The 27,134-nt window shown below is 47.5% G+C and overlaps 1 protein-coding gene across 4 annotated transcripts in view; it reads left to right on the top strand.

Moving 5' to 3' along the window:
• Nucleotides 1–27,134, top strand: part of slc16a4 (solute carrier family 16 member 4) — a 100,135-nt gene that overhangs the window by 50,868 nt on the left and 22,133 nt on the right. For all 4 annotated transcript variants that reach the window (XM_078420526.1, XM_078420524.1, XM_078420523.1 and 1 more), the window contains exons 4-7: nt 4,487–4,619; nt 9,589–9,732; nt 11,620–11,781; nt 13,748–14,359. In XM_078420526.1, the coding sequence (XP_078276652.1) occupies nt 4,487–4,619; nt 9,589–9,732; nt 11,620–11,781; nt 13,748–14,359 (1,051 nt within the window). The remainder of the gene's footprint in view (nt 1–4,486; nt 4,620–9,588; nt 9,733–11,619; nt 11,782–13,747; nt 14,360–27,134) is intronic.

The raw sequence follows: 27,134 nt of genomic DNA, 5'->3' as shown, positions 1-27,134 counted from the left end.
AAAGCCACAGGTGTCACACTAGCAAACCTTCCTGCCAGAATGTTTGTCCCCCTGCTGTTAAGATGTAACCCGTCCCTTTTGTACAAGTCACCCCTAGCCCAGAAGAGATCCCAGTGGTCCAGAAATCTAAATCCCTGCTCTCTGCACCAGTCCCTCAGCCATAAATTCATACCCTCTATCTCTCTGTTCCTGGCCTCACCAGCACGAGGTACCGGTAGCAGTCCAGAGATAACCACCTTCGACGTCCTACTTCTCAGTGTTTTTCCCAACTCTCTAAACTCCCGCTGTAGCACCTCCTTCCTCTTCCGCCCGACATCATTCGTGCCCACATGCACAACGACTTCAGGTTGATCGCCTTCCCTCACTAGGATTTTCTGAAGCCGGTCCGTGATGTGTTGAACCCTGGCACCAGGGAGGCAACAGACCATCCTCAAGTCCCTCCTGCTGCCACAGAATCTTCTGTCCGTCCCTCGGACGATGGAGTCACCGACCACTACGGCTCTTCCTGACTTCGGTCTCCCCTGTCGAGTATCCTTGCCAACAGGTCCGCCACTCGGACTGGAAACGTCCTGCCCCGACAGTTCCCAAGAGGATATACCTATTTGCAATAGGCACAGCCACTGGGGTCTCCTGTAGTCCTCGTCCACTCCCCCCTGAAACAGTCTCCCACCTTCGCTCGACCTGGACCCTTGGCGTGACAGCCTCACAATAGATCCTGTCGAGGAAACTCTCGCATTCCCGGATGGCCCTGAGGTCATCCAACTGCCTCTCCAACTCCACCACACGTCCCTTCAGGAGCTGCACCTGGACACAGTTCTTGCAGGTATAGCTCCCAGAAGCTCCAGCGACGTCCCTGTCTTCCCACATCCTGCAGGAAACACACTGCACCAACTTTTCCGCCATTACCTTGTGTCTATTACCTTAGTCAGTGGATAGATCTGATGTGATGTAACAGTGGTGCTGACCTGTGATCAACAGTGGGTTCACCCCTCATGTACCTCTCATCTTGGGGGTGAGCATGGGTAGAACCTCCACCGTTGATCGTAGTTGGCAGCACTGTCATGTTAAAGCAGGCAGGTAGGGCTAGTGTAGATGGGGCCAGTTGGGCTGAAGGGCCTGTTTCTGTGCAGTGTGACTCTCTGACAGCATAGAGCTGTCTATGGCAGCACTGTCATGTTAGAGCAGGCAGGTAGGGCTAGTGTAGATGGGGCCAGTTGGGCTGAAGGGCCTGTTTCTGTGCTGTGTGACTCTCTGACAGCATAGAGCTGTCTATGGCAGCACTGTCACGTCAGAGAGCAGAGGGCTCTGCTTCAAAGCTTTTAATAAAATGGCCTGATGAATCTAGAATTTATCTTTGAATCTCTAAAGCTCGCCATGTAGAGAGGATAACACATCAGGCAAAGACTAGCTTGGAATCAGTGATTGACATCTGGATATATTTACAAACTTTGCTTGGACCAATCAGTATAATCCTATCTCCTGATCTCTACGTTGGTTTAATGTCCAATTCCTCCCTTTACACCAGCACAACGTAGAGACAATCTCTGACGCGTATGTTTTTAAAACTGGACAGGCTTCACCTTTCTCTGACAGGTGAAGTCTGCTAGTACAGACTTAGATAGAGTTACCAACCAAGTAGATAATAGATTTCATTGTGGATTAAAGCACTAATAGTTGAGGAAAAGCAGAAGCCAATCACCAAGTTACCTTGCTTATATCTATCCACAAAAACACACAGATGATCCGTAATCTATCATTATTACCCTGCTGTTTGTGTGAGTAGTGTGTACAACAATACTGCCATGCTTGCCACATTCCACAGTGACTTGACCTTAACATCAATATTCCATTGGAATAAGCAAAGACCTCAAAAAGTAGCTACTGTGGGTGAATACAAGGCTCACTGTTAATTGACAGATGCAGATCGTGCCAGATTAGTGCAGCCAGGAATATAATAAAACTTCTTCCTGTGGCTCGTGACTTTGCCACAGAGGCGGAACGTTAAGATGTGGGATAGGAAAGAATTTCAGGTATTGAGGGGGGAAGGAGGCTGCCTCGATCCTGGGCCAATCAGTGGTTTAGTGCTGAGATCTCCTGTTGACTCTGAGCTGTGTGATCCTTGCTCTGGCTCGCACTAAACCATTGGAGCCTGCAAAACCAGCAGCCTGGTATAAATTGCATCCAGCTGTTTGATGGCCTGGCAAAGGACTCCGGAGATGCATGTGACTTTTAAGTCTGACACATGTTTCCAAGCGTATTCCAGCTGCTGGTGTAGAACGTTAGCCGGAGCCACGGCGTGCAAAGACATGTGTGTGTTCTAACTCTCTTCCCCTTCACCAACGAGCTCCACAGTTTGCCAGCGTTACGACTCAGCAGAATTGAAATCAGGTCGTTTGGAGCAAGTGTGAGATGTTCCCCATATTACACCCTGAATAAAATCCTCCCAGGCTTTCCCGTCAAGATATGGCTATTCATTTATTTGAGATAGACACAAAGTTCTGGAGTTACTCAGCAGTTTAGGCACCATCTCTGGGGGGGAAATAATTAATTGTTTTGGTCTATTATGTCAAAGAGTAGTGTGTTTACAGGCCTGTTGAGCTGCTGCAGGTAAGAATGTCAATGTTCTGTTAAACACTACACTCTTGAATCTTGAAGAGTCCAGAGTGTTTAAGGGCCTGTCCCACTTAGGCGATTTTTTTGGCGATTGCCGGCGACTGTCAAAGTCATAGCAGATCGCCAAAATTGTCTTTTACCCGACCACAATGACCACGACAATGCCGAGTCAGGTTGAGATTACACCGTCTTCGGAAACATCGCGAAATTCCCACGCTGTCAATGCTTCTCCAGCGTCCTAATTTTCGCTGAAATCACTGACAAGTCGGTAAGTACTTGAGAGTTTTGAACTATAACATCTTGTATGGGTTACTTAAAAACCAAGCTTCACTGTAACAAGGCATAAACTGGATTTACTTCCAGTTTACTAATAGCTGTATTAAAAAAATTAATTTAAAAAGTGGTTAAGTGGATTTTTGTGAAACATGTGTGGGCATTTTTTGAAAATGTACGGGAGATGCTTATCTGGTTTCTGGGTTGCATATCTGGGTTGGGAGCCCACTTTAAATGTAATGGCTGATGGTCATAAACATCGCAAAAATTCCCACGCTTACCTGACCGTCAAACTGTCGCCTCCAATCTACCTGTCAAATGTTCTGACGGTAAATAAATTGGTTAAACACAAGCATTTTATGGTATTTTGAAATGCCTTTACTTATTTTAATATTATGTGCTTCTAATTGCATCTAAGAGAACCAATCAAACCTGGGGACAGCATGCGACAGCGCCCACAATAAGCAACGATACCTGGCGACAAGCCAGCTGTCGCCGAGAAATTTCACTCCGGATGATTTCTCAGCGACACGCCGAGATACACTACGATTCTTGGAAGACTCCTCACGATCATGCCAGCGACACCCGGCGAACTGTCGGCGACAGCCTAGTCGCCGGCAGTCGCCTTAAAATCGCCTAAGTGGGACAGACCCTTTAATGATCATATGTACCGACAATGCAACAACGCTGACACAAAACCACAGATGCTGGTTTACAGAAAAAGACATAAGGTGCTGGAGTAACTTAATGGGTCAGGACACATTCCCAGGAGAATAGGAGACATTTCTAGTTGGCCCTTCTGAAAGTCTGAAGAACAGTTTGAAGAAGGTTCCTGGCCTGAAATGTTGTCTATCCATGGTCTCCAGAGATGCTGCCTGATCAGCTGAGTTACTCCAGCACTCTGTCTTCTAACAGAACAAAGAAACTCTTGCTTGCAGCAGCTTAACAGACCCATAGTCCATGTTAAATGGCAGGTTGGTTCAAGAACCTGTTAGCTTATCACCACCTGTGATTCGGCCAATACCAGCGGTGTTATTGGTGAATTTCTAGTTGGCATTGAAGCTGTGCTCAGCCACACAGTCGTGGGTGCAGAGAGTAGATCAGAGGACTGAGCTACCCCTGTGTTGGTGGTCAGTGAGGAGGAGATGTTGGCACTGATACGCACTGATTGAGGTCCGGCACTGAGGAAGCCAAGGATCCACTTGTAAAGGGAGGTCCAGAGGCCCTGGTCTTGGAGCTTGCTGATGAGTTTGGAGGGGATGTGAGGGTTGAACAGCGAGCTGTAGTTGATGAACACCAGTCTGCAGTATGTGTGATGCAGATGGTGCAGACCCGAGAGGAGAGCCAGTGAGACAACGTCTACTGTGGACCTGAATCAGATCCGAGTCATGTCTGAAGCAGGAGATGATTCAAGCCTTAACCAAGCTCTCAAAGCACTTTGTTGGTGTGGATGCGAGTGCAGTCAGACAGTAGGCACTGAGGCCGGTCACTGTGCTCTCCTTGGCCATTGGTATAAGAGATGCCATTTGAAGCTCTGTCACATTTAGAGCTGCATTGGGACATTGTTTTATTGTGTCATTCCTCCATCTTGATTTTGCAGGTGAACGTCCTGGTGATGGGAACGCTGAAAACCTTTGGGATTTTCTTTGTGACGCTGCAGGATGTCTTTGGAGCATCCTCCGAGCAGATCAGCTGGGTTGGGTCCATTATGTCCAGCCTCCGGCTCTCTGCAGGTAACCATCCATCCCTGCAGCTCGGTGCTCAGTCTCAACAAGGAGAGGGGTTATTTTTGACAGATGTCCCCTCCTGCAGTAATTAGAAACATAGAAACATAGAAAAATAGGTGCAGGATGATCATCTAAATAGGCTGATCGTCTAAAATCAGTACCCCGTTCCTGTTTTTTCCCCCATGTCCCTTGATTCCTTTTTAAGGTGGTTGATAGATTCTTGATTAGTAAGGGTGGTGGTGGTTTGGGGAGAAGGCAGGAGAAGGGGGTTGAGAGGGAGAGACAGATCAGCCATGATTGAATGGTGAAGTAGACTTGATGGGCAGTATGGCCTTATTCTGCTCCTATCACCTATGAACTTGTGTTGGCACAGTCTCTCAGACCTGCCGAGGCCTAGCTGGTGTAGGTGATGGCAGAGTGATCAGGAGAAGGTGCCCGTGAGTCAGGGAGGGACCGGGAGCAGGGCATTGCCTGGATACTGTTGTACCTTGACCCAGCCTCACTGGGTGATACTAATCTGGATATCCACCAGTGAAGTGTGAATAGCGTTTGTCTTTGTGTGACATGTATAGAGTCAGAGTCATAGAGCTGTGCTGCACGGAAACAAGCCCTTCTGCCCAACTTCTCCATGCTGACCAGTTGGCATACTGGGCTGGTCCCATTTACCCGCATTTGACCCATAAACCTTCCTGTCCACACAGTATATCTGCCTAAATATTTTTTTTAAATCATAATTGTATCTGCTTCAATAGCTTCCTCCAGCAGCTCATTCCAGATATAGACTACCCTCTTGAGTGAAAAAGTTGCCCCTGAGGTCCTTAATTCTCTCCCCTCTCACCCTCTTGCCCTCTAGTTTTAGAATCCTCTATTCTGGGAAAAAGACTGAGCACCACTTTGCCCATGCCCTCATGATGTTGTACACCACAATTGGCTCACCCCCTTGGCTTCCTACGCTCCCAGCCTATCCAACCTCTCCCAATAACACAAGCCCAGGTACCGTCCAGGTGAATCTCCTCTGTTTGCTTTCCAACATAATGACATCCTTCCTGTGGCTGGGAAGCCTGCACTACATTCCAGTGATTCCCAAATTTCCCTGGCTGAGGACAGATTTTTCCTGATTCCATTCTTTGTGGGAGGTGATGGTGAAAGGTCAGGAAGGATTCTACCTGTTCACCATTAGGCATTGTTCCTGTCCCACACTGTTCAGTTGTCACAGCTGTCATCACCTTTCCAACCATTCATCTGCTCTATGGACAAACAGGGATTGTTTTCCCTGGAGCATCGGAAGTTGAGGGAAGACCTGAGAGAAATATATAAAATTGTGAGAGGCATTGATAGGCGGACAGTCACACCTTTTCCCAGTGTTCATATGTGTAAAACTGGAGGGCATAGCTTTAAGGCGAGAGAGACAAAGTTGGAAGGATATGTGCGGGCACGTTTTGTACACGGAGAGAGAGAGTTCCTGAAGCACACTGGTGGTGGAGGCAGATACGATAGTGGTGTTGAAGACGGTTTTGGATAGGCACGTGGATATGGAGGGTTTATGGATCACGTGCAAGCAAAGGAGATGAATTAATGTGTGGCCCGGAATGTCTGCACTGATGGGCCTGATCCTGCGCTGTATTATTCCATGTTCTGTGAATGGTCTTTGGACATTGGGAAGACCAACATTTCTTAATTGCTTTCAAGCAAACCCAAAGCTGTTATAATTGGTTCACACAATTCGTAATGTGCATCGCACCATAAATTCAGCAAGAGCATATTAGGTTTATCTGCCGATAAATGGTCTTGGGACAGTAAGAGACAACTGTGGCTGACAAGGGAAGTTAGGGATGGAATAAAACTAAAAGAAAAGGTGTATAACACAGCAAATAGTAGCGGGAAGCCAGAGGATTGGGTAACTTTCAACGGACAAAATGAAGGTAAAACAAAAAGGGAATACGGGGTGAAAAGATGAAGTACGAGGGTAAGCTGGCCAAGAATATAAAGGACAGTAAAAGCTCCTTTAGATATGTTAAGAGAAAAAGATTAGTAAAGACAAATGTGGGTCCCTTGAAGGCAGAAATGGGTGAAATTATTATGGGAAACACGGAATTGGCAGAAGAGTTGAACAGGTACTTTGGTTCTGTCTTCACTAAGGAAGACACAAACAATCTCCCAGATGTACTAGAGGACAGAGGATCCAGGGAGACAGAGGAACTGAAAGAAATTTGCAGTTGGATAGCAGTAAAAGGATTGGTCCAAGTCAACGTGGATTTATGAAGGGGAAATCCTGCTTGACTAATCTTCTGGAATTTTTTGAGGATGTGACAAGTAAAATGATGAAGGAGAGCCAGTGGCTGTAGTGTATCTGGACATTCAGAAAACCTTTGATGAGGTTCCACACAGGGGATTAGTGGGCAAAATTAGAGCACATGGTATTGGGGGTAGGGTATTGACATGGATAGAGAATTGGTCGGCAGACAGGAAACAAAGAGTGGGGATAAACGGGTCCCTGTCAGAATGGCAGGCAGTGGCGAGTGGAGTGCAACAAGGCTCGGTGTTGGGGCCGCAACTATTTAAAATATATATTAATGATTTAGAAGATGGAATTAAAAGTAATACAAGCAAATTTGCAGATGACACAAAGCTAATAGTGTGAACTGCGAAGAGGATGCTAGGAGGTTGCAGGGTGACTTGGACAGGTTGAGTGAGTGGACAGATGCATGGCAGATGCAGTATAATGTAGATAAATGTAAGGTTATCCACTTTGGAGTCAAGAACAAGGAGGCAGATTATTACCTCAATGGTGACAGATGAGGAAAAAGGGAAGTGCAACAAGACCTGGGTGTCCTTGTACACCAGTCACTGAAAGTAAACATGCAGGTACAGCAGGCAGTGAAGAAAGCTAATGGAATGTTGGCCTTCATAACAAGAGGATTTGAGTATAGGAGTAAAGAGACCCTTCTGTAGTTGTACAGGGCCCTGGTGAGACCACATCTGGAGTATTGTGTGCAGTTTTGGTCTCCTAATTTAAAGAAGGACATCCTTGCTATTAAGGCAGTGCAGCGTAGGTTCACGAGGTTAATCCCTGGGATGGCGGGACTGTCATATGAGGAAAGATTGGAAAAACTGGGCTTGTATTCACTGGTGTTTACAAGGATGAGAGGGGATTTTATAGAAACAGATAAAATTATAAAAGGACTGGACAAGCTAGATGCAGGAAAAATGTTCCCAATGTTGAGAGAGTCAGGAACCAGGGGCCACAGTCTAAGAAAAAAAAGGGGAGGCCATTTAAAACCAAGATGAGAAAAAACTTTTTCACCCAGAGAGTTGTGAATTTGTGGAATTCTCTGCCACAGAGGGCAGAGGAGGCCAATTCACTGGATAAATTTAAAAGAGAGTTAGATAGAGCTCTGGGGGCTAGCGGAATCAAGGGATATGGGGAGAAGGCTGGCATGGGTTACTGATTGTGGATGATCAGCCATGACCACAATGAATGATGGTGCTGGCTCAAAGGGCCAAATGGCCTCCTCCTGCATCTATTTTCTATGTTTCTATGTTTCATCTTACTGAATGTCATTCCCAATTTCAAATTTGTTGCAGCAAACACTTCTTTCATGATCTCATCTAACTTTGACTCCCTTTCCAACTTGATTTACCTAGTTGATCGCTCACACATTCATACATAGATTCCTGGACCACTAACATCACTCTGATGTTTCCAGAAATGTCTGCACCTGCTTGCGACTTTTGATTCCTCCCATTCTCTTCTCCATCGCAGTGGTCACACATGTTGCCCTCTCCATACTCTCTGAAAAACTCTCCACAAATCCTCCTCTCCTGTACTCTGAATCTCCCTCCCACATCCTAACAACTATATTCGGATTCAACAATAAACTCCGAGGTAATGACTGTTTAATTGCAAAGGTTGACTATTTACATTCTGTGTGCGTTGAGTTCCCCAGCTTGTGGGAGAGGGACCTCTGGCTGCCCACAGCTGCTCACAGTGCTTCAAAGACTTGTAGAGTCACACAACAGGCCCTTCAGCCCAAGTCATCCATGCTGACCAAGATGCCCCAACTAAGCTAGACTCACTTGCCTGTGTTTGGCCAATATCTCGCTAAACCTTTCCTGTCCAAGTGTCATTGTACCAGCCTCAACCACCTCCTCTGGCAGCTCATTCCATATAGCCACCCACCCACTGTGTGGAAAGGTCGCCCCTCAGGTTCCTATTAAATCTTTCACCTCTCATCCTAAGCCTATGTCCTCTGTTTTTTTGATTCCCCTACTCTGGGTGAAAGACTCTGTGCATTCATGCTATGCCCCTCGGGATTTTATACACCTCTGTAAGATCATCCCTCAGCCTCCCATGATCCAAGGAATAAAGTTCTGTCCAATCCCTCCCCATTGCTCAGGCCCTCGAGTGCTGGTAACATCCTCGTAAATTTGCATGTGAGTAATTTAATATGGCCACAAATGGTAACACACCACAATGCCACCCTTATCCAAACACGTACAGTAAGTCCATATCTGTAAACCTACAAGACTCGCCAGTCTTTCCCTGTCCTCTGAAATGCTTTCACCAAAACCGCCTTCCTGTTTGTCTATTGAGCAGAGGCTTCACTAGTAGGCCTCCTCCCACCACCACAGTCTGCCTCCCACACATTCACCCCACAAGAAAACTCCACCTAGACATTGTGAGGACATTGGGATTAATAAGTAAAATAGGTATTGGCTTCCTCACTGTCCACTGGTTGTCGGTGGACACAGAGGACAAGTCATGGCAAGCTATCAGACCAACTCTTCTGACCCATTCTTCTTGGGAAAGAAGGGTCCCGACCTGAAATGTCAACTATCCATGTTCCCCAGAGATGCCGGTGACTCACTAAGTTACTCCAGCCCTTTGTGTATTGACCAGCGTCCACGGTTCCTTGTTTCTATGAGGGATGTATTGTTGAGAGTGTACAGTGAATGTTTGACTTTCCCTGTCCAGGTCCGATTGCTTCAGTGGCCTGTGGGAAGCTGGGCGATCGATGGACTTCCATTCTGGGGGCTGTGTTGGTGAGCGTTGGATTTCTCATTAGCATCCTGGCCACCAACGTGGTCTTCCTGTACGTGTCTCTTGGCGGCGTCGTGGGTAAGACATGTGCATTCTGCTCAGTCGGGTTTCTATATGATGACTTAACGTTCAGGGCTTTCTCTGTAACCAGAGAGTATCTCAAGCTGCATGGGCTGCAATGTAGATGGCTCGTGGAGTGCCATGCAAAACACACTGATTACAAACTATGGACTATTATGTGAAATCAATGTTTAATGTATAATGTGTGACTATTCCCTTGTCAATACCCAGCAACTTTCTTTTATAAAATTTAAATTAGTGAACAAAGTTTTTTTTTAAATTTCTGATTTTAAAAAAAATTCATTCTCTGCATAACACAAGCTGGCTGGAATTCATCCTGGATGAAACTTGGGGTGTTGGAGGCTGAGGGGAGACCTGGTGGAAATATATAAGATTATGAGAGGCATAGACAGCGTCCAACCTTTCCCCAGGGTGGGAATGTCACCAGACAAGAGGGTAGACCTTTAAGGTGATGGAGGCAAAGTTTAAAGATGTGCAGAGGGTTTTTTGGACAGAGAGTGGTGGGTATCTAGAGCATGCTGCTGTGGTAAGGCAGGCATGGTAGTGGTTTTTGTACAGTACATGGATAGGCACATGGATAGGAAGGTAATGGTGGAATATGGATAACATGCAGGTGGAGATATTGTGTGCTAGAGGGCCTGTTACTGTTCTATGGTCTACGATCAACAATTTTGCAATCGGCCATGAGCGGATGGTGAAGTGAAGGGTGGGAGCGACAGAGAAGCAGGATGTCATTTCATGCAAGATGGATGTAGGAGGGAATCTTGTGCTGTACCCATCCTCTGTACCTAGCTAAGGGTCCCAACTCGAAACATTGCCTGTCCATGTTTTCCAGAGATGCCTGTCCCGCTGAGTTACTCCAGCACAGTGGGTTTTTTAACCTTCGCTATTTGCTTTTACATCACTGCAATAAGGATTTCCAATTGTCCATGAAAAGTAAGGACCCACTTGAGTTTTCTGAGCAATACTTACAGGTTTAGTTTAAAGATACAGTGTGGAAACAGGCTCTTCAGCCACCAAGTCTATGCCAACCAGTGATCATCGTAAAATTGTATATTGTCCCAAGTGTGTTCAACAGTTCAACAGAGCTTTATTTGTCATTCGGTACCAAGGTACCGAACGAAACTACATAGCAGTCACACACAAAAAAGAACACAAAACACATGACCCCAACACAAACGTCCATCACAGTGACTCCAAACACCCCCTCACTGTGATGGAGGCAACAAAACTTCCACTCTCTTCCCCACGCCCACGGATAGACAGCTCGACCCCGACCGACCCGCACAGTCCCTGCAAGGGGATGGAAGTCCCCGCGGCCGAGCCGCACCGGGTACTGTTAAGTCCAGCGGCTGAGCCGCACCAGCGATGTTAGGCCCCGCGGCCGAGCCGCACCGGGCGATGGAAGGCCCCACGGCCGAGCCGCACCGGGCACTGTTAAAAAAAAAAGGAAAAAAGACGAACAGACTGCTAGCGAGCCGCAGCCGTTAGGTGCCGCCACTTCCGCTTCACTATCACTAACACGATCCTACACACTAGGGACAATTTACAATTTTACGGAAGCCAATTAACCTACAAACCTGTATGTCCTTGGAGTGTGGGAAGAAACCGAAGCAACCGGAAAAAACCCACGTGGACACAGGGAGAACGTACAAACATCCGTACAGACAGCATCTGCAGTCAAGTTTGAACGCGGGTGCCTGGTGCTGTGGGGCAGCAACTCTACCGCTGCTCCAATGTGCCGCCCCTACTTGAAAGGAAGGAAGAGAGTTGGTGGAACATGTGTAGATGTTGAACTTGTATTCACCATGTGGGAATCATTGGCTGAGCCGCTGAGTTCCCTCAGCACACGGTGTTTTTCTGAAGTGTGAATGTGTGTTGCAGGGATCGGCTTTGCTTTCCTCTACCAAGCAGCAACCGTCCTGCACGCTAAATACTTCAGGAAGAGACTGGCCACCGCGTACGCCATCGCCAGGTCAGGAATGGGCCTGACCTTTGCTCTCGCCCCCTTCACACAGTTACTGCTGGCAGAGTACGAATGGCGAGGTGAGCAAAACCTGTCTCCCTTCTCCTCACTGGCCCAAACTAACCTCTCATGAGTTCTAAGACATGGCAGTTATCAACAAACATGTACCTCAGATTAGCTCACAGAGTCGTACAGTATGGAAACAGGCCCTTCCACCCAACTTGGCCACACTGACCAACATGCCCCATCTACACTCGTCCCACCTGCCTGTATTTGGACAATATCCCTCCAAACCTACCCTATCCATGTCCCTGTCCAAGTGTTTCTTAAACGTTGGGACAGTCCCTGCCTCAACTACTTCCTCTGGCAGCTTGTTCCATATACCCACCACCCTTTGTGCAAATAAAGTTACCCCTCAAGTTCCTCTTAAATCTTTCCCCCCCTCACTTTAAACCAGTGTCCTCTGATTCTTGACTCCCCTACCCTGGGTAATGGACTGTGCATTTATCCGAACTATTCCTCTCATGATCGTATGCACCTAAGATCACCCCTCATGCTCCTGCGCTCCAAGGAATAAAGTCCCAGCCTGTAGCTCCATTATAGCTCAGGCGCAGGCTCTCGAGGCCTGGCAACATCCTCATAAATCTTTTCTGTACCCTTTCCAGCTTAACAGCATCGATTTAATAACATGCCATTTAATGAGATCAAGGCTGACCAGATCTTTTGCTTCAACTCTACGTATCTTCCATGAACAATTCCAAAGGAGACAATGTGTCTGGAAGTATCTCTAACCTCCAGGCAGACCTCTCGATGAGGGACAAGGGCCGTGAAGAAGGGTCCTGACCTGAAACATTCCCTCACCTGGCCCACTGAGTTCCCACAGCACTGTGCATTATGGCCCAGGCCCAGTGTCTGGAGTCTCTAGTGTGTGCAGGTGATAGTCCGACGGGGCCGCTAGCTTCACAGGGTCAGATTAAAGGGAACAGGAATGTCCAGAATGTCCCACCTGTAAATGGATCAGCCTCCCACAGTTGAACAATCAGCCAACATCTACCAGAGTCTTCATGAGGTTCCTCTGATCTGCCACCAGTTTTTGTGGACATTTGGCTGAAACTCTAAAGAAATGTAGTCAGCTGTAACGACTGTTATCTGCTGTTTCTGATCAAGTTATTATAGAAGGTGGGGAAGCTAGGGTAATTATTCTCAATAACTGGAACTCAGTTCCAGGTGTCAACTTCTCCACATCGGCGAGACCAAGCGCAGGCTCGGTGATCGTTTCGCTGAACACCTCCGCTCAGTCCGCCTTAACCAACCTGATCTCCCGGTGGCTCAGCACTTCAACTCACCCTCCCACTCCCAATCTGACCTTTCTGTCCTGGGCAAATTGAAGGAACAACACCTCATATTTTGTTTGGGTAGTTTACACCCCAGAGGTATGAACATTGACTTCTCTAACTTCAGATGGTCCTTGCTTTCCCCCTCTATCCCCTCCCCTTCCCAGTTCTCCCACTAGTCTTCCTGTCTCCTACTGCATTCTTTCTTTGTCCCGCCCCCTCTCCTGACATTAGTCTGAAGAAGGATCTCGACCCGAAACGTCACCCATTCCTTCTCTCCCGAGTTGCTCCCTGGCCAGCTGAGTTACTCCAGCATTTTGTGTCTACCTTTAATTATTCTCAATGTAGCCTTGACTTGACATCATCAATGGTTCACTAATGTTATTGAACATAAACATGGGAGAATCTGTATACCTGAACTCACCTGTAGGACTGACTCTAAATAATGAAACACCTGCATTGCTCTGTGTGAATGACATACTGTGTGGGCCCAGTAAATATTAACATGACTGTCAAACTCCCTCTGATTATTACCTAACTTGCAAGACCCTCCAAATATTAAAGCATTCACAATCAATCAATACTTTTCCTTTTATTGTTCCCTGAATATTCCTCTCTTGAAATAGCAAAAAGTACTGAGACTTAAAAAAAATATTACATCCAGCACCTGCAATGAATAGACAGTTGATGGCCACTTGTTTTGTCTCTACAGGTGCTTTGCTTATTCTGGGAGGGATAATGCTGAATCTTATTGCTACAAGCATGTTATTGAGGCCAATATATCTCCATGAAAACAAGCCCAAGCACTTGGAATTGCCCCCCAATGTGAAAACGCTCATCACCCCACAGAACAGTCTGTTTCAGAATGGAGCAACCAAGAAGGGCATCTTTGAGAACTATCCGGAAGGTTGCCTTGTCTCGGCCAACCCCACAGTGAGCCATTTGGCCATTGGGCACCTGGGTGACTTGAAGCACCATGACAGCTGCATTGTGGCCGAGGATGGTCTGAGCATCAACCCGTTACATGGGGAGATGGAGGCTAGCGTGGGCCACGAGAGCAAAGCCTTTCTGGATAATGTGACGTTCACTAAATCTTACAGTGAAAGCGTGGAGTTCTCGGGTAAGGACAACGGATTGCAAAGCCCCCAACGAAAGGAGAAACTCCTGGACTTCTCGCTGTTGAAGGATCCTTTCTTTTGTATTTACACTTTCTCAGTGATGTTCAGCCAGTTAGCATACTTCATTCCCTACTTCCACCTATCGGCAAGGGCTAGAACCCTGGACATCAGTGCAATGGATGCGTCCTTCATCATTTCTGTCGCAGGTAAGCTCAGGGTGAAAGCCGTTGTCTCATTGAATTTCTGCTAACAAAAGACAAAGTGCTGGAGTAACTCAGCGGGATCCTTCTCCAGACTGAAGAAGGGACCTTAGCCGAAATGTCACCTATCCACAATCTTCGGAGATGCTGCCTGACCTGCTGAGTTACTCCAGCACTTTGTGTCTTTGTTTGTAAAGTAACATCTGCAGTTCCTTATGTCTCCATTGCCTTTCTGCTGCTGCTCAACACACCCCTTCACACAAGCATGCAGTGTTCTCTTCACCGCCCAAAACAATCTGTAATCCCAGATGGAAAACTTGGAAATGTGATTGACACTATTCTAATCTCGTCGTAACCTAACGGTAACCTAACGAGTGTTCCACTTGGTGTCAGCAGAGTGTTCAACAGCACTGAGAGGTGGGCTGTGCCTTTAGACGGAGCCTGACCCTGGAGACCACACTCTTCCACAGTGCTGGATCATCTAGAAAGATCACCCATCTGAAATTTCCACATCATTTCACTGTTATTCCTATATGTCCCATCAGTAATTGATAATCGGTAATGCAGAACCTGTTTTCCCACGATACTCTCATCTTCAGGTGTGTCCCCTGTGGACTGTTTCCCACCTGAGAATGTGTTCTCAGCGTTGACTCATTTATTACTGCAGTCTGTTCATGACTGAACAGACTGCAGTCCCAGTAGGGTCTGTGTCCCTAGGATTAGCCCCTGCACCTTCAGCTTTGGGCCGGGGAACATAGTCCTCTTTGGTCAGGCACGTTAAAAGTTCCCGGAAATCAAGGCGCAGCGGTAGAGTTGCTGCCTCACAGTGTCAGAGACCTGGGTTCGATTCTGACTAAGGGTGCCGTCTGTACAGAGATTGTACGTTCTCCCTGTGACCGCGTGGGCTTTCTCCTGGTGCTCCGGTTTACCCCCACACTCCAAAGGCATGCGGGTTTGTAGTCTATTTGGCTTCTGTAATTTATCCCTAGTGCGTAGGTTAGAACTAATGTACTGCCGATTGTGGTCAGCACGGACCCAGTGGGCTGAAGGGCCTGTTTCTTCTTTGTATCTCTAAACTAAACTTGATTCACAACTCTCTGACTGAAAAAGTTTTTCCTCGTTCTAAATGGCCTACCCCTTATTCTTAAACTGTGGCCCCTGGTTCTGGACTCCCCCAACATTGGGAACATGTTTCCTGCCTCTAACGTGTCCAACCCCTTAATAATCTTACACATTTCGATAAGATCCCCCCTCATCCTTCTAAATTCCAGTGTATACAAGCCTAGTCGCTCCAGTTTTTCAACATATGACAGTCCCGCCATTCCGGGAATTAACCTAGTAAACCTACGCTGCACGCCCATGACTGGAAATGGGAGAGAATTCCGTGGATCATCAGTCTTTGATCCAGCTAACACCCAGACCACTTTAATCGTGGCAGTGATAAAGTCAGACACAGAGTGCTGGCGTAACTCGGACAGCATCTTTGCAGAACATGGATAGGTGACGTTTTGGGTCGGGATCCTCTCCCTTAGACAGAAACATCACCTATCCATGTTCTACAGAGATGCTGCCTGAGTTACTCCAACACTCTGTGTCTGACTTTATTACTGCTATGACTGTTTTATTAAAGTGTTCTGTATTGCCCGGATCAATAACCTCAATGGAGTAAGTAATTTAACAGTAATTTATGAATTAACTTTGAACAGATCAACGTAACTCACATAAAATTGCTGCAGCACTTCAGACTGAGTGGCCACACATCCAGAATCACCATGCGCTTGTTGGGCGGTGTTTCCCGTGACGTTCCTGGCCGGCGTGGAAGCCAGCGTGCATGCACGGATGGTACAGTCTGGATGTTAGGTGGATCGAAGCTTGATCCCGGGAAGTCTTGATCCCAGAGACGCTGCCTGACCCACTGAGTTACTGCAGCAATTTGTGCCTTATTTGTGCAGATTGTGCCATCTGTAGTTCCTTGTACCCACAGTAGGAAAGTCAGTCCCAGTGGGCCAATAGACAAGAGGTGCAGGAGGAGGCCATTCGACCCTTCGAGCCAGCACCGCCATTCAATGTGATCATGGATCATCTCAATCAGTACCCCGTTCCTGCCTTCTCCCCATATCCCCGACTCCGCTATCCTTAAGGCCATGGGGTGGCAGAGGCTGTGACCAATGTAGTCGTCCAAATGCCATCAGCCTTGTTGCACAGGCATGCCCGCAGGGCTCTCTCCTGTCTCGTACCACATCACGGACATGCTGCCATTGCTGCTGCCCGTTGGCAAATGCCTTGGCAGCCGGGGAATTAAAGTGCAGTGATGGGTGGCGCAATTGTGAACCCGAACTGAAAACCCGTCTGGTGCCTTAATGTCCTTGGGGAAGGAAATCTACCATCCCTGATGGGTTCCAACATTGCTGCCTCTGTGACACGGTCCAGCAAGTCACTTGTGGCAAGAACAACTCCAGACAGGTGATACTGGCCTCTCCATGGTGCATGAGGAAAGAGGAACAGGAACGAAGGCTCTGGATTACAGGCGTTGTGGTGCCTTGACAGTTTTGCGTTGAGCTTCTGTTTATCTGCTGAATTAAGACCTGACTGTTTGTGAGACCAGCGCATCCTAAGGGTGCAGAATATCAAGCAGAACATAATGGCGAGCACATGCATTGTTCCAATCAATTGTGCACAGTTCAAATGATTTCCAATCTCCACTTGCCCTCTGGAACAGAGATTAAAGTTTAGAGATATAACATGGAAACAGGTGCTTCGGCCCACCGAGTCCATCCTGACCATCGATCAACATTCACACTAGTTCTATGATATATTTCATCCACTCCATACACAGCTGGTACAGCTAATGCCTCACAGCATCAGAGACTTTGGTTCGATTCTGATCTGTGTGGAGTTTGCATGTTCTCCCTGTGACTGTGTGGGTTTCCTCTAAGTGCTCCCTTGACCTGGCACATCCCGGACATACAAGTTTGCAGGTTAATCGGCCCTCTGTAAATTGCCCGTAGTGTGTCGGGAGTGGATGAGAAAGTGGGATAACTTAGAACTGGTTCCTCGACTTCCTGACCAACAGACCATAATCTGAGGATGTAACAAATCATCCTCTGTGGTAAACCTCAGCACTGCAGTGCCCTGCAAGGATGCAGTCTCAATGCCTTCCTTACTCCTTATACACCCACCACTGTGCAGCCAAATGCAAGCCTACGTCAATTTACAAATTCACGGACAACACCACCATAGTGGGCCGGATATCAAATAATGATGAGAGTATAGGAAGGAGATTGAGAATCTGGTGCCCTGGTGCCCAGACAACAACCTTTCCCTCAATGTCAGCAAGACAATGGAGGTAGTGATCGGCCTCAGGAAGCAGAGCGGCACACATAGCCAGGTATACATCGACAGTGCTGAAGTAGAGATGGTTGAAAGCTTCAGGTCCTTTACAGTAAATATCATCAGCAACATGTCCTTGATCAACCATATCAAAGCAATAGCTAAGAAAGCACACCAACTTCCTTAGAAAGCTTAGGAAGTTGGCATGTCCCCAACTACTCTCAGCAGCTTCTGCAGATGCACATGGAAAGCATTTTATCAGGATGCATCACAGCTTGATTTGGAAACAGCTTCATCCACTTGAAATTGCAGAGAGTTATGGACGTAGCCTAGACCATCACGCAAACCAACCTCCCTTACATTGAGGCCAGGTACACTTCGTGCTGCCTCGGCAAGGCCAGCAGCATCATTTAGGAGATTCATGGACAATTTTTTTCCCCAGCAATATTTTGCCCAGTTATCAGGCAACTGAACCATTATATAACTAAGTAGAGAGCAGTCCTAACCTCCTATCTACCTCATTGGAGGCTCTTGGACTATCTTTTATCAGACTTGACTGGACTTTATCTTACACTAAACAATATTCCCTTGTCCTGTATCTGTCCACTGTGCTAGGCTTGATTGTAATCATGTATAGGCTTTCCGCTGACTGGATAACACACAACAAAATTGCTTTTCACTGTAGCTCGGTACACGTGACAATAATAAATTAAACTAAACTGGTGGTGCCGATAATCAGTAGTCGGCATGGACTCGGTGGGCCGAAGGGCCTGTTTCCATGCTGTATCTCTAAACTAAACTAAAACTTCCACAGCTCAGATTTTTAAGTGCACACGAAGGGTTATGTTATGTCTTTGTGCTGTAATCGGACTATGAATAAAACTCAGAACACACACGTATTTAAACGTGCCTTGGTCATGTTATCGCCATCTTGAGTCTCTCTGTGCATGCGTACAATCGCGCAAGTCATTTCATATTAAATCGTTCTCATACACAACACTCCTCCCCCTTTAACTTGGAGGCAGATAGCACAATTTAAATCAACTACACACATACCCATGTCTAAAGTCACATCATATCAAACACTAGACTTGCATATCGTAACTAAAATGTGTGGCAAACAAAATACATAACACATTGCTAGTATATCTGTAAGTTCACTTGTATAGAACAAAATCCTCAAATCTTTTAGGTGTTGTTGTAGTTCTATTAGACATGCGTCTGTCTGTGTTGGATTTTTCATGTGTTCTGAAATATCCTGCTCTGGTGGTTGTGATGTTGTGTTATCACTGTGGATGAAATGTTCGTCACTCTCTGAAGTGCTTTCAGGATCTAACCCTACGGTTGGAATTGGCAGAACTATCAGTGGCTCCTCGTTTGGTTGAACCACTTCTCTTTGTTGGAAGTGGGTGTGTTCGTCACCTTGCGGCAAGTACGCTCTCGTTTGATCGACATGACGACGAACGACTCTTCCCTCACTCAACTTTACATTGTACAGGACTTCACTGATGACTTCTGCTATCATTCCGTAAAGCCAAGTGGGACCTGATGTAAAGTTCTTCAAGATTCAAGATTCAAGATAGCTTTATTTGTCATCCAATATTGGACGAAATTCAGTCACCCACAGTCCAACAATAAAAGCATTAAATAGGCATTAAAATCACACAACCCCAAAACACACAAAAAAAGAAACATCCATTAAAGAAACATCCATCACAGTGAGTCTCCTCCAGTCCTCTCCTCACTGTGATGGAAGGCCACAATGTCTTTCCCTTCTCCTGCCGTCTTCTCCCGCGGCCAGGTTGTTGTGGTTGGAGGCCGCGCCGGACGGTCCGCAGCGGCCCGAGCCTAAGGCGAGTCGCAGCCGCTCCCGCAGCCTCCGAAGACGGCCGGCTCCGCCGATGATAAGTCCGATCCGGGGCGGGCGAACACGCTGCTGCTGCCGCTGTTGCTGCACGTCGGGGCGGTCGTGGCTCCCGACATTGAAGCCCCCGCCCAGCAGAGAAAAATCCCGCGGCATATTTTAGGCCGCGCCGGACGGTGAAATGTCCGCGGCCCAAGCCCCGCGATCCGGGGCGGGCAAACCCGCTGCCGCTGCCGGAGCTCCCGATGTCAGCATCCACGCGGCCCGAGCCTAAGGCGAGTCGCAGCCGCTCCCGCAGCCTCCGAAGATGGCCGGCTTCGCTGATGGTAAATCCGATCCGCGGGCTCTACGAACCAGAGCCCTGGAGGCCGCCAGCTCCAGGAGTTGGGCCGATGGTAGGCCGCAGCAGGAACGGAGACACGACCCAGAAAACAAAGGTCGGGTCTCCGTTCGGAAGGGACACCTATTTACAATTTTACAGTCCCCCCCCTCCCCCCCACACACACACACACATAGTACACAAACACAAAAACACGACATCACAACTACAATTAAGACAAAAAAACAACAAAAACACAAAGACAAATGGACCGCAGGTAAGCCGCAGCTGCTATGGCAGCGCCGCCATTTTGGATACAATGACCATGACATGATCATTCACTTTCAAGACTGGCTTCTTGCTTCCTCGATCTGCTGCCTGTTTCATTGAGGCTTGCTTCCTTCCAACAGTTTTGCTGAGATCGGGTCGCAGACTGTCAAGTTTAGTGCGGATCTTTCTTCTGAACATCAGTTCACTGGGTGACTTTCCAGTCGTTTCTTGAGGTGTGACTCCGTTCGTCAGCAAGAACTTCTGGATCTTTAGTTCCAGGTCTGATCATTTTCACACCTGCTTTCACTGTCTGTACCCCTCTTTCTGCTAGTCCCCGTTGCTGGACGGGTGCTTGGGTGATGTTTGAATGTGGCAGATGTTGTTGCTGCTGGGGAACTTGGCAAATTCTTCAGACACAAACTGCGTGCCGTTGTCTGTGACCACCATTTCTGGTAACCCATGAGTTGCAAACAACAGCCTCAGGGCAATCACTGTTGTTGCTGCTGTTGCGTGTTTCACCCGCGTGGCTTCAATCCATTTGCTGTGAGCATCGACCACAATCAGCACCTCCTCTTTGTCGATGCTGGCACAGTGAATTCTACTCCACAGTCTCTCAGGGAACTCCCATGGATGGATTGGGGCTGCAACAGGACTATGCTGACTCTGCTGACAGCTTGCACAACTTCTCACTTGTTCCAACTCGTTGTTGATTCCTGGCCATCAGACGTATGATCTTGCCAATGCCTTCATTTTCACAATGCCAGGGTGCGTGCTATGAAGTTTTTCAAGGATTCTAGTCCTCATCTCCAGATTATCTGGGATAACCACTCGTGGCCCCCACAGGATTATGTCATCCTCAACTGACAGCTCTTCTTTCTTGCTGGCAAAGGGCTTCACTTCTTCTGGAAGATTCCTTGCACTTGGCCACCCTTCCATGATGTGGTTCTTCACCTTGGAGAGAACTCTGTCCTTCCTGGTGGCTCTCTTCACTTCCTGTGCATCAACAGCACGTGTGTCCAGATCGGTGAACATGTTGATGCGTGTCTCTCGTGCTTCATCAAGCTCGGCGAGCTCCGGATGATTCCATAAAGAGCCCTCTTCGTGGATCGGCAAGTGCGACAACGCATCTGCATTCCGGTGTTTCTTGCCTTCTCGATGGACTATCTGGTAACTGTAGGCAGACAGGATCATCTTGCTACACGAGCAGATGCCATTGGGCTGGCAGGCTTGTGGTCTCCAAAGAGTCCCATCAGAGGCTTGTGATCAGTCACAATGGTGAAAGACTTTCCATGTAACTGCTTGTGGAACTTCTTCAGTCCGAAGATTATGGATAAACCCTCCTTTTCATATTGTGCGTAGTTCATTTCGCTGGGCTTGAGAGTGCATGAAGCGAAAGCTATCGGGCGTTCTTGTCCATCTGATTCAACATGGCTTATCACAGCACCTAAGCCATAGGGGCTTGCATCCGTTTGGAGCAGGATGGGTTTGGCTGGATCGTAATGCGTCAGCACACTGTCACTCTGAAGAAGACGCTTGGATCTCTGGAATGCCGGCTCTTGTTCCTTTCCCCATTTGAACTTGGGATCAGGCTTGCTGCTTCTCCTCCCACTCTTTGAATCTGCTGATCTGTACTCTGCCTTCAGCATCTGAATCTCCTGTGACAGGTTGGGTATAAACTTCCTGTAAGACCCCAGTAAGCCGAGGTATGCCTGGAGTTGGCTTTGGTTCACAGGCCGCTTTGCTTCCCGCACCGCAGCAACTTTGTCTTAAAGAGGACGAAGACCATTCTTGTTCAGTCAATGTCCGAGATAGTCGACTGACTCTTGCATCAGTGCACACTTCTTCTTCAAACGTAACCCATTGGTCTCTAGTTTTGACAGGACCGTTTCCAGGTTCCTGAGGTACTCTTCGTCAGTCTTTCCACTGATGATGATATCATCAAGGTATTTATTCACAAAATGCTGGAGTAACTCAGCAGGTCAGGCAGCATCTCAGGAGAGAAGGAATGGGTGACGTTTCGGGTCGAGACCCTTCTTCAGACTGGTGTCAGGGGGGCGGGACAAAGGAAGGATATAGGTGGAGACAGGAAGATAGAGGGAGAACTGGGAAGGGGGAGGGGAAGAGAGGGACAGAGGAACTATCTAAAGTTGGAGAAGTCAATGTTCATCAAGGTATGGCTTGCACATGGGAATATCGGCTAGTAGACTCTCCATGGTTCTCTGGAACATGGCTGGTGCGCTGGATATCCCAAAGGGCAGTCTGGTATATTCAAAGAGACCTTTATGTGTGTTAATCGTGGTGAACTTTTGAGCTCCAGGGTCTAACTCTATCTGATGATAGGCATAGGAGAGGTCTAGTTTAGAGAACTTTTCTCCTCCTTCTAGTTCCTGCAGTAGATCCTCCAAAGTTGGAAGGGAATTCTGTTCAACTTTCAGCACCTTATTTGCTGTGAGCTTGTAGTTGCTGCAGACTCTTATTCTCCCAATTGGTTTCGGAACAGCTATGATCGGGCATGCGAAATCTGCTGTCTTCACAGGCTTGATAAAGCCATCCTGCAGCAAGTTATCCAATGCGGCATCAATCTGCTTTCTAGCAGCGTATGAAACAGGAGCTGCCTTGTACAACTGTGCTTCCCTGTTTTCGTCTTGTGGATATACCTTGGCTTGGTATACCTTCAGTATTCCATGGCTGCTGTTATAAAACAGTTTGGCGTGTCTGTTGAGTACTGTGTCCATGGCACCTTGCAATCTGTGCATACTACTCGGTGGACTTAATCTCTGATCTGGCGTGTTCTGGCTGGCTAGATTTGACAACAATCCAGGGTACTTCCTTAACCAGTCTCTTCCCATTAGGCTTGCACCTTTCTTTACTACCACTAGGGTCAGCGTTTCTGGCTTACGGTGAGGTTCGAGCTGTACCTGTACCGCTGCTTGTCTGTAGATGTCAATCTTCTCGCCAGTGTAGGATTTCAGCTTGATGCTACTGGGATCAAGTCTAGGGTCTTTACCGAGTTTGCTGACGACTTCTTCTGGTACGATAGTCCATGGACTTCCAGTGTCAACTTCTAGTTGTACCTCCTTGCCGTTCACTATCAAAGTGGCTGTATACGGGTAAGAGTTTGTCATCTTGTTGATCGATTCATCGTCCAAGTGGCTCATTGTTTCCTCTGATGAATTTGAAGCTGCCTCCTCCAAGTAGTTTCCTTTTTTCTGAGATTGTCCTCTCCTCCGCTGGTCGTCTCTAACTGACTCTTAGTGCGGCCCATTCCCAAGCACCTGAAGCATCTACCCTCTCGAAATTTGCACCTCGCTGGCTCGTGGCTGCCACCACATCTCCAGCATTTCATAGAGTAGTGACCCTCATCTTTGGTTGTCCTTGGTTGACTCCTTGTCTTCTGCTGTTCAGACACTTTCCTTTGAAGCTGATTGACGGAGGTAGTATTCTCTGGAGGCCTTCCGATCTTCTGGATCTGCTCCACATCTTGTTTGGCCACCTCCATCACTGTCACCATATTGACTGCGTTCTCAAAGGTTAATTTTAGTGTACCCACCAGTTTCCGCTGGATGTTCACGTCTGCACACCCTACCACCAATCTGTCTCTCAGCATATTCTCCAGTTCCTTGAAATTACACCCCTCACTTAACTGTCGAAGCTTTGCTAGGAACTGAGGGATTGTTTCATTTGCTTGGGTGCAGGTATAGAATCGATACCTTTGCACTATTTCTGTTGGTTTTGGCGAGAAATTAGCAATCAAAGCATCCTTACATTCCTGAAACGTTTAACTTGCAGGCATTAGCTGGCTGCAGCAATGCCCGTAGGGTGTGGTAACCCTTGCTTCCTAAACCTGTAAGGAACAATGCTCTTTTCTTCTCTTCTGACATGATATCGTTTGAAGTGTACCAAGCCTCTAAGACTTCAGTCCATTCTTCAAAAGTATAACCAGATTCTAACTGGGGCCTATTCCCAACGATTGGATTAGCCATGGTTACACTATTAATACTCGGTTTCACAACAACATTATTTAAACGTTATCACCGTCGCTGGTCTGCTCTCGGATACTCGGATACTCGCCGTCAGTGGCAGTTGCTGGTGACAAAATGGCGGCAGCTGGACTGGGGCCTTGGGCTGCACGACACCTACGTCTGGTGGCTTAGCTATTACTGGCAAGCGAACACGATCGATGTTCTGCTGGCTATAGCTGCCTCTATGAGCTGCGCTGCACAGCTACAGCACTTGGCGATCGTGCGTTCCATGTTTTCCAATTACATACCGTGTCATTAACTTCATGTTCGATCGTGCGAAAACTTCAAAGTGACCGCAATCTGTTCCTGTTAGAGGAATCCCATCTTCGTCACCAAATTGTTATGTCTTTGTGCTGTAATCAGACTATGAATAAAACTCGGAACACACAAGTATTTAAACATGCCTTGGTCATGTTATCGCCATCTTGAGTCTCTCTGTGCATGCGTACAATCGTACAAGTCATTTCATATTAAATCGTTCTCATACACAACAGGTTAATTGGATGTTTTCCCGGGCAGGTCGATGCTCTTGTCCCAAGGAGCATTGCGGTTCCTTATTGCCGAGGAGGTGGGCTGCATGGAGAGTGGTGACACTGCGAGAATCACCAGGGGAACTGTGGCCCTCACATGGCAGCCTCACACCAGCCGGCTTCTCAACCGAGCCCGGCTCGGCAACTGCGTGGCTGCAGAGGCGTGAGCCAAGCAGATCATTCCGTCTTACGCTTAATCTAAAGTGCCAGCCCTGGAATTAGCCTCGTCATGCTTCCACAATGGCCCTTATGTTCTCAGAGAGCTGTGTGCAATCTCTCTCTGCTAATGCTGCTTGTCTAAGACCCCTTCTTCGTAAAAGAAACCTTTCATTTCTCTGGCCTTGCTCTTCCTCTCATTGCCCAGCAACAGCAAACTTTCCCCAGCTGATTTCTGCTTTTTTTGTTCTCCTCATCTTTTGGTCATTCCAGGATTCGTTTGGATCCGTTTCAACATGGGAGACTCTCTGATTATTCAGCTTGGCTATTCAAAGCTCCTAAAATGTAAAACATTTTCATTTTCTTAACAACCGTAGTCTGTGAATCATTGCTGTCCAGGACAGAGGTTGCTAGACAGGGCACGGCAACAGTAACTTGGGCCAAGCATTGGATGTGGGATTAACCTGGTAGGTATTGGAGATCTCCGACTAATTAGATCACAGTAGGAGCAGCCTGGGCATGCTGGTAACCTGCTGTTCTCAGTGCCACTAACCCAAGTCAAGATTAAGCTAACACACGTAATGGTGAATCTAACCCAGGTCAAGGTGAGGCCAACTCAGGTCAAGGTGAGGCCAACCCAGGTCAAGGTGAGACCAACCCTGGCCAAGGTGAGACCGACTCAGGTCAAGGTGAGGCTAACCCAGGGCATGGTGAGACCAACCCAGGCCAAGGTGAACCTAACCCAGGTCAAGGTGAGACCAACTCAGGTCAAGGTGAGACCAACCCAGGTCATGGTGAACCTAACCCAGGTTAAGGTGAGATCAACTCAGGTCAAGGTGAACCTAACCCAGGTCATGGTGAACCTAACCCAGGTCAAGGTGAGACCAACTCAGGTCAAGGTGAGACCAACCCAGGTCATGGTGAACCTAACCCAGGTCAAGGTGAGACCAACTCAGGTCATGGTGAACCTAACCCAGGTCATGGTGAAGCTAACCCAGGTCATGGTGAACCTAACCCAGGTCATGGTGAACCTAACCCAGGTCATGGTGAACCTAACCCAGGTCATGGTGAAGCTAACCCAGGTCATGGTGAGACCAAATCATGCCATGGAGAGTCTAACATGGACCATGTTGAGACCAACCCAGGTCAAGGTTAAAGCAACCCAGACCATTGAGTGTCTAACCCAGGACGGGATGGAGGGGAACCTAACATGGACAGTGGTGTAAATATTTCAGGCCATAGTGGGACTAACCCAGGCCAAAGTGTATCTAGGTCCCAGTCCATAGTGAGACCATCCTAGATCTTGGCGTGTCTATCCCAGACCATGTTGAGACCAACCTGGGCCAGTATGGAACTGACACAGACTGTACTGAGACAGCAAATGAACATGAACTCATGCAGATACTGAAAATCCACAATTTAAAAAAACTACTGGGAATACTCGAGGATTAAGGTGAGAGGGGAAAGATTTAATGAGAACCTGAGGGGCAACGTTTTCACTTAGAGGGTGGTGGGTATACGGAACAAGCTGCCAGAGGAGGTAGTTGAGGCAGATAGTATAACAATATTTAGAAATAGAAATAGAAAATAGGTGCAGGAGGAGGCCATTTGGCCCTTCGAGCCAGCACCGCCATTCATTGTGATCATGGCTGATCTACAATCAGTGATCTACAATCACCTGTGCCTGCCTTCTCCCCATATCCCTCAATTTCACTAGTCCCTAGAGCTCTATCTAACTCTCTTTTAAATTCATCCAGTGAATTGGCCTCCACTGCCTTCTGTGGCAGAAAATTCCACAATTTCACAACTCTCTGGGTGAAAAGGTTTCTTCTCACCTCAGTTTTAAATGGCCTCCCCTCTATTCTTAGACTGTGGCCCCTAGTTCTGGACTCCCCCAACATTGGGAACATTTTTCCTGCATCTAGCTTGTCCAGTCCTTTTATAATTTTATACGTCTCTATAAGATCCCCTCTCATCCTTCTAAACTCCAGTGAATACAAGCCCAGTCTTTCCAATCTTTCCTCGTATGACAGTCCCGCCATTCCGGGAATTAACCTCGTGAACCTACACTGCACTGCCTCACTAGCAAGGTTGTCCTTCCTCAATCGCCACTTGCACAGGAAAGACATGGAAAGAAAAGGTTTAGAGGGATATGGGCCAAACGCAAGCAAATTGGACCAGCTTAGATGGGGCATCTTGGTTGGCATGGATGAGTTGGGCCGAACGGCCTGTTTCCATGCTGTCTGACTCTATGACTCTAATACTTAGCTGGTCAAACAGTATCCATGGA

The sequence above is a fragment of the Rhinoraja longicauda genome, chromosome 24 (genome assembly GCF_053455715.1).
Source record: "Rhinoraja longicauda isolate Sanriku21f chromosome 24, sRhiLon1.1, whole genome shotgun sequence".
Lineage (NCBI taxonomy): Eukaryota > Metazoa > Chordata > Chondrichthyes > Rajiformes > Arhynchobatidae > Rhinoraja > Rhinoraja longicauda.
The sequence above is the reverse complement of the archived record's forward strand: the minus strand, read 5'-3'. Positions and strand labels throughout refer to the sequence as shown.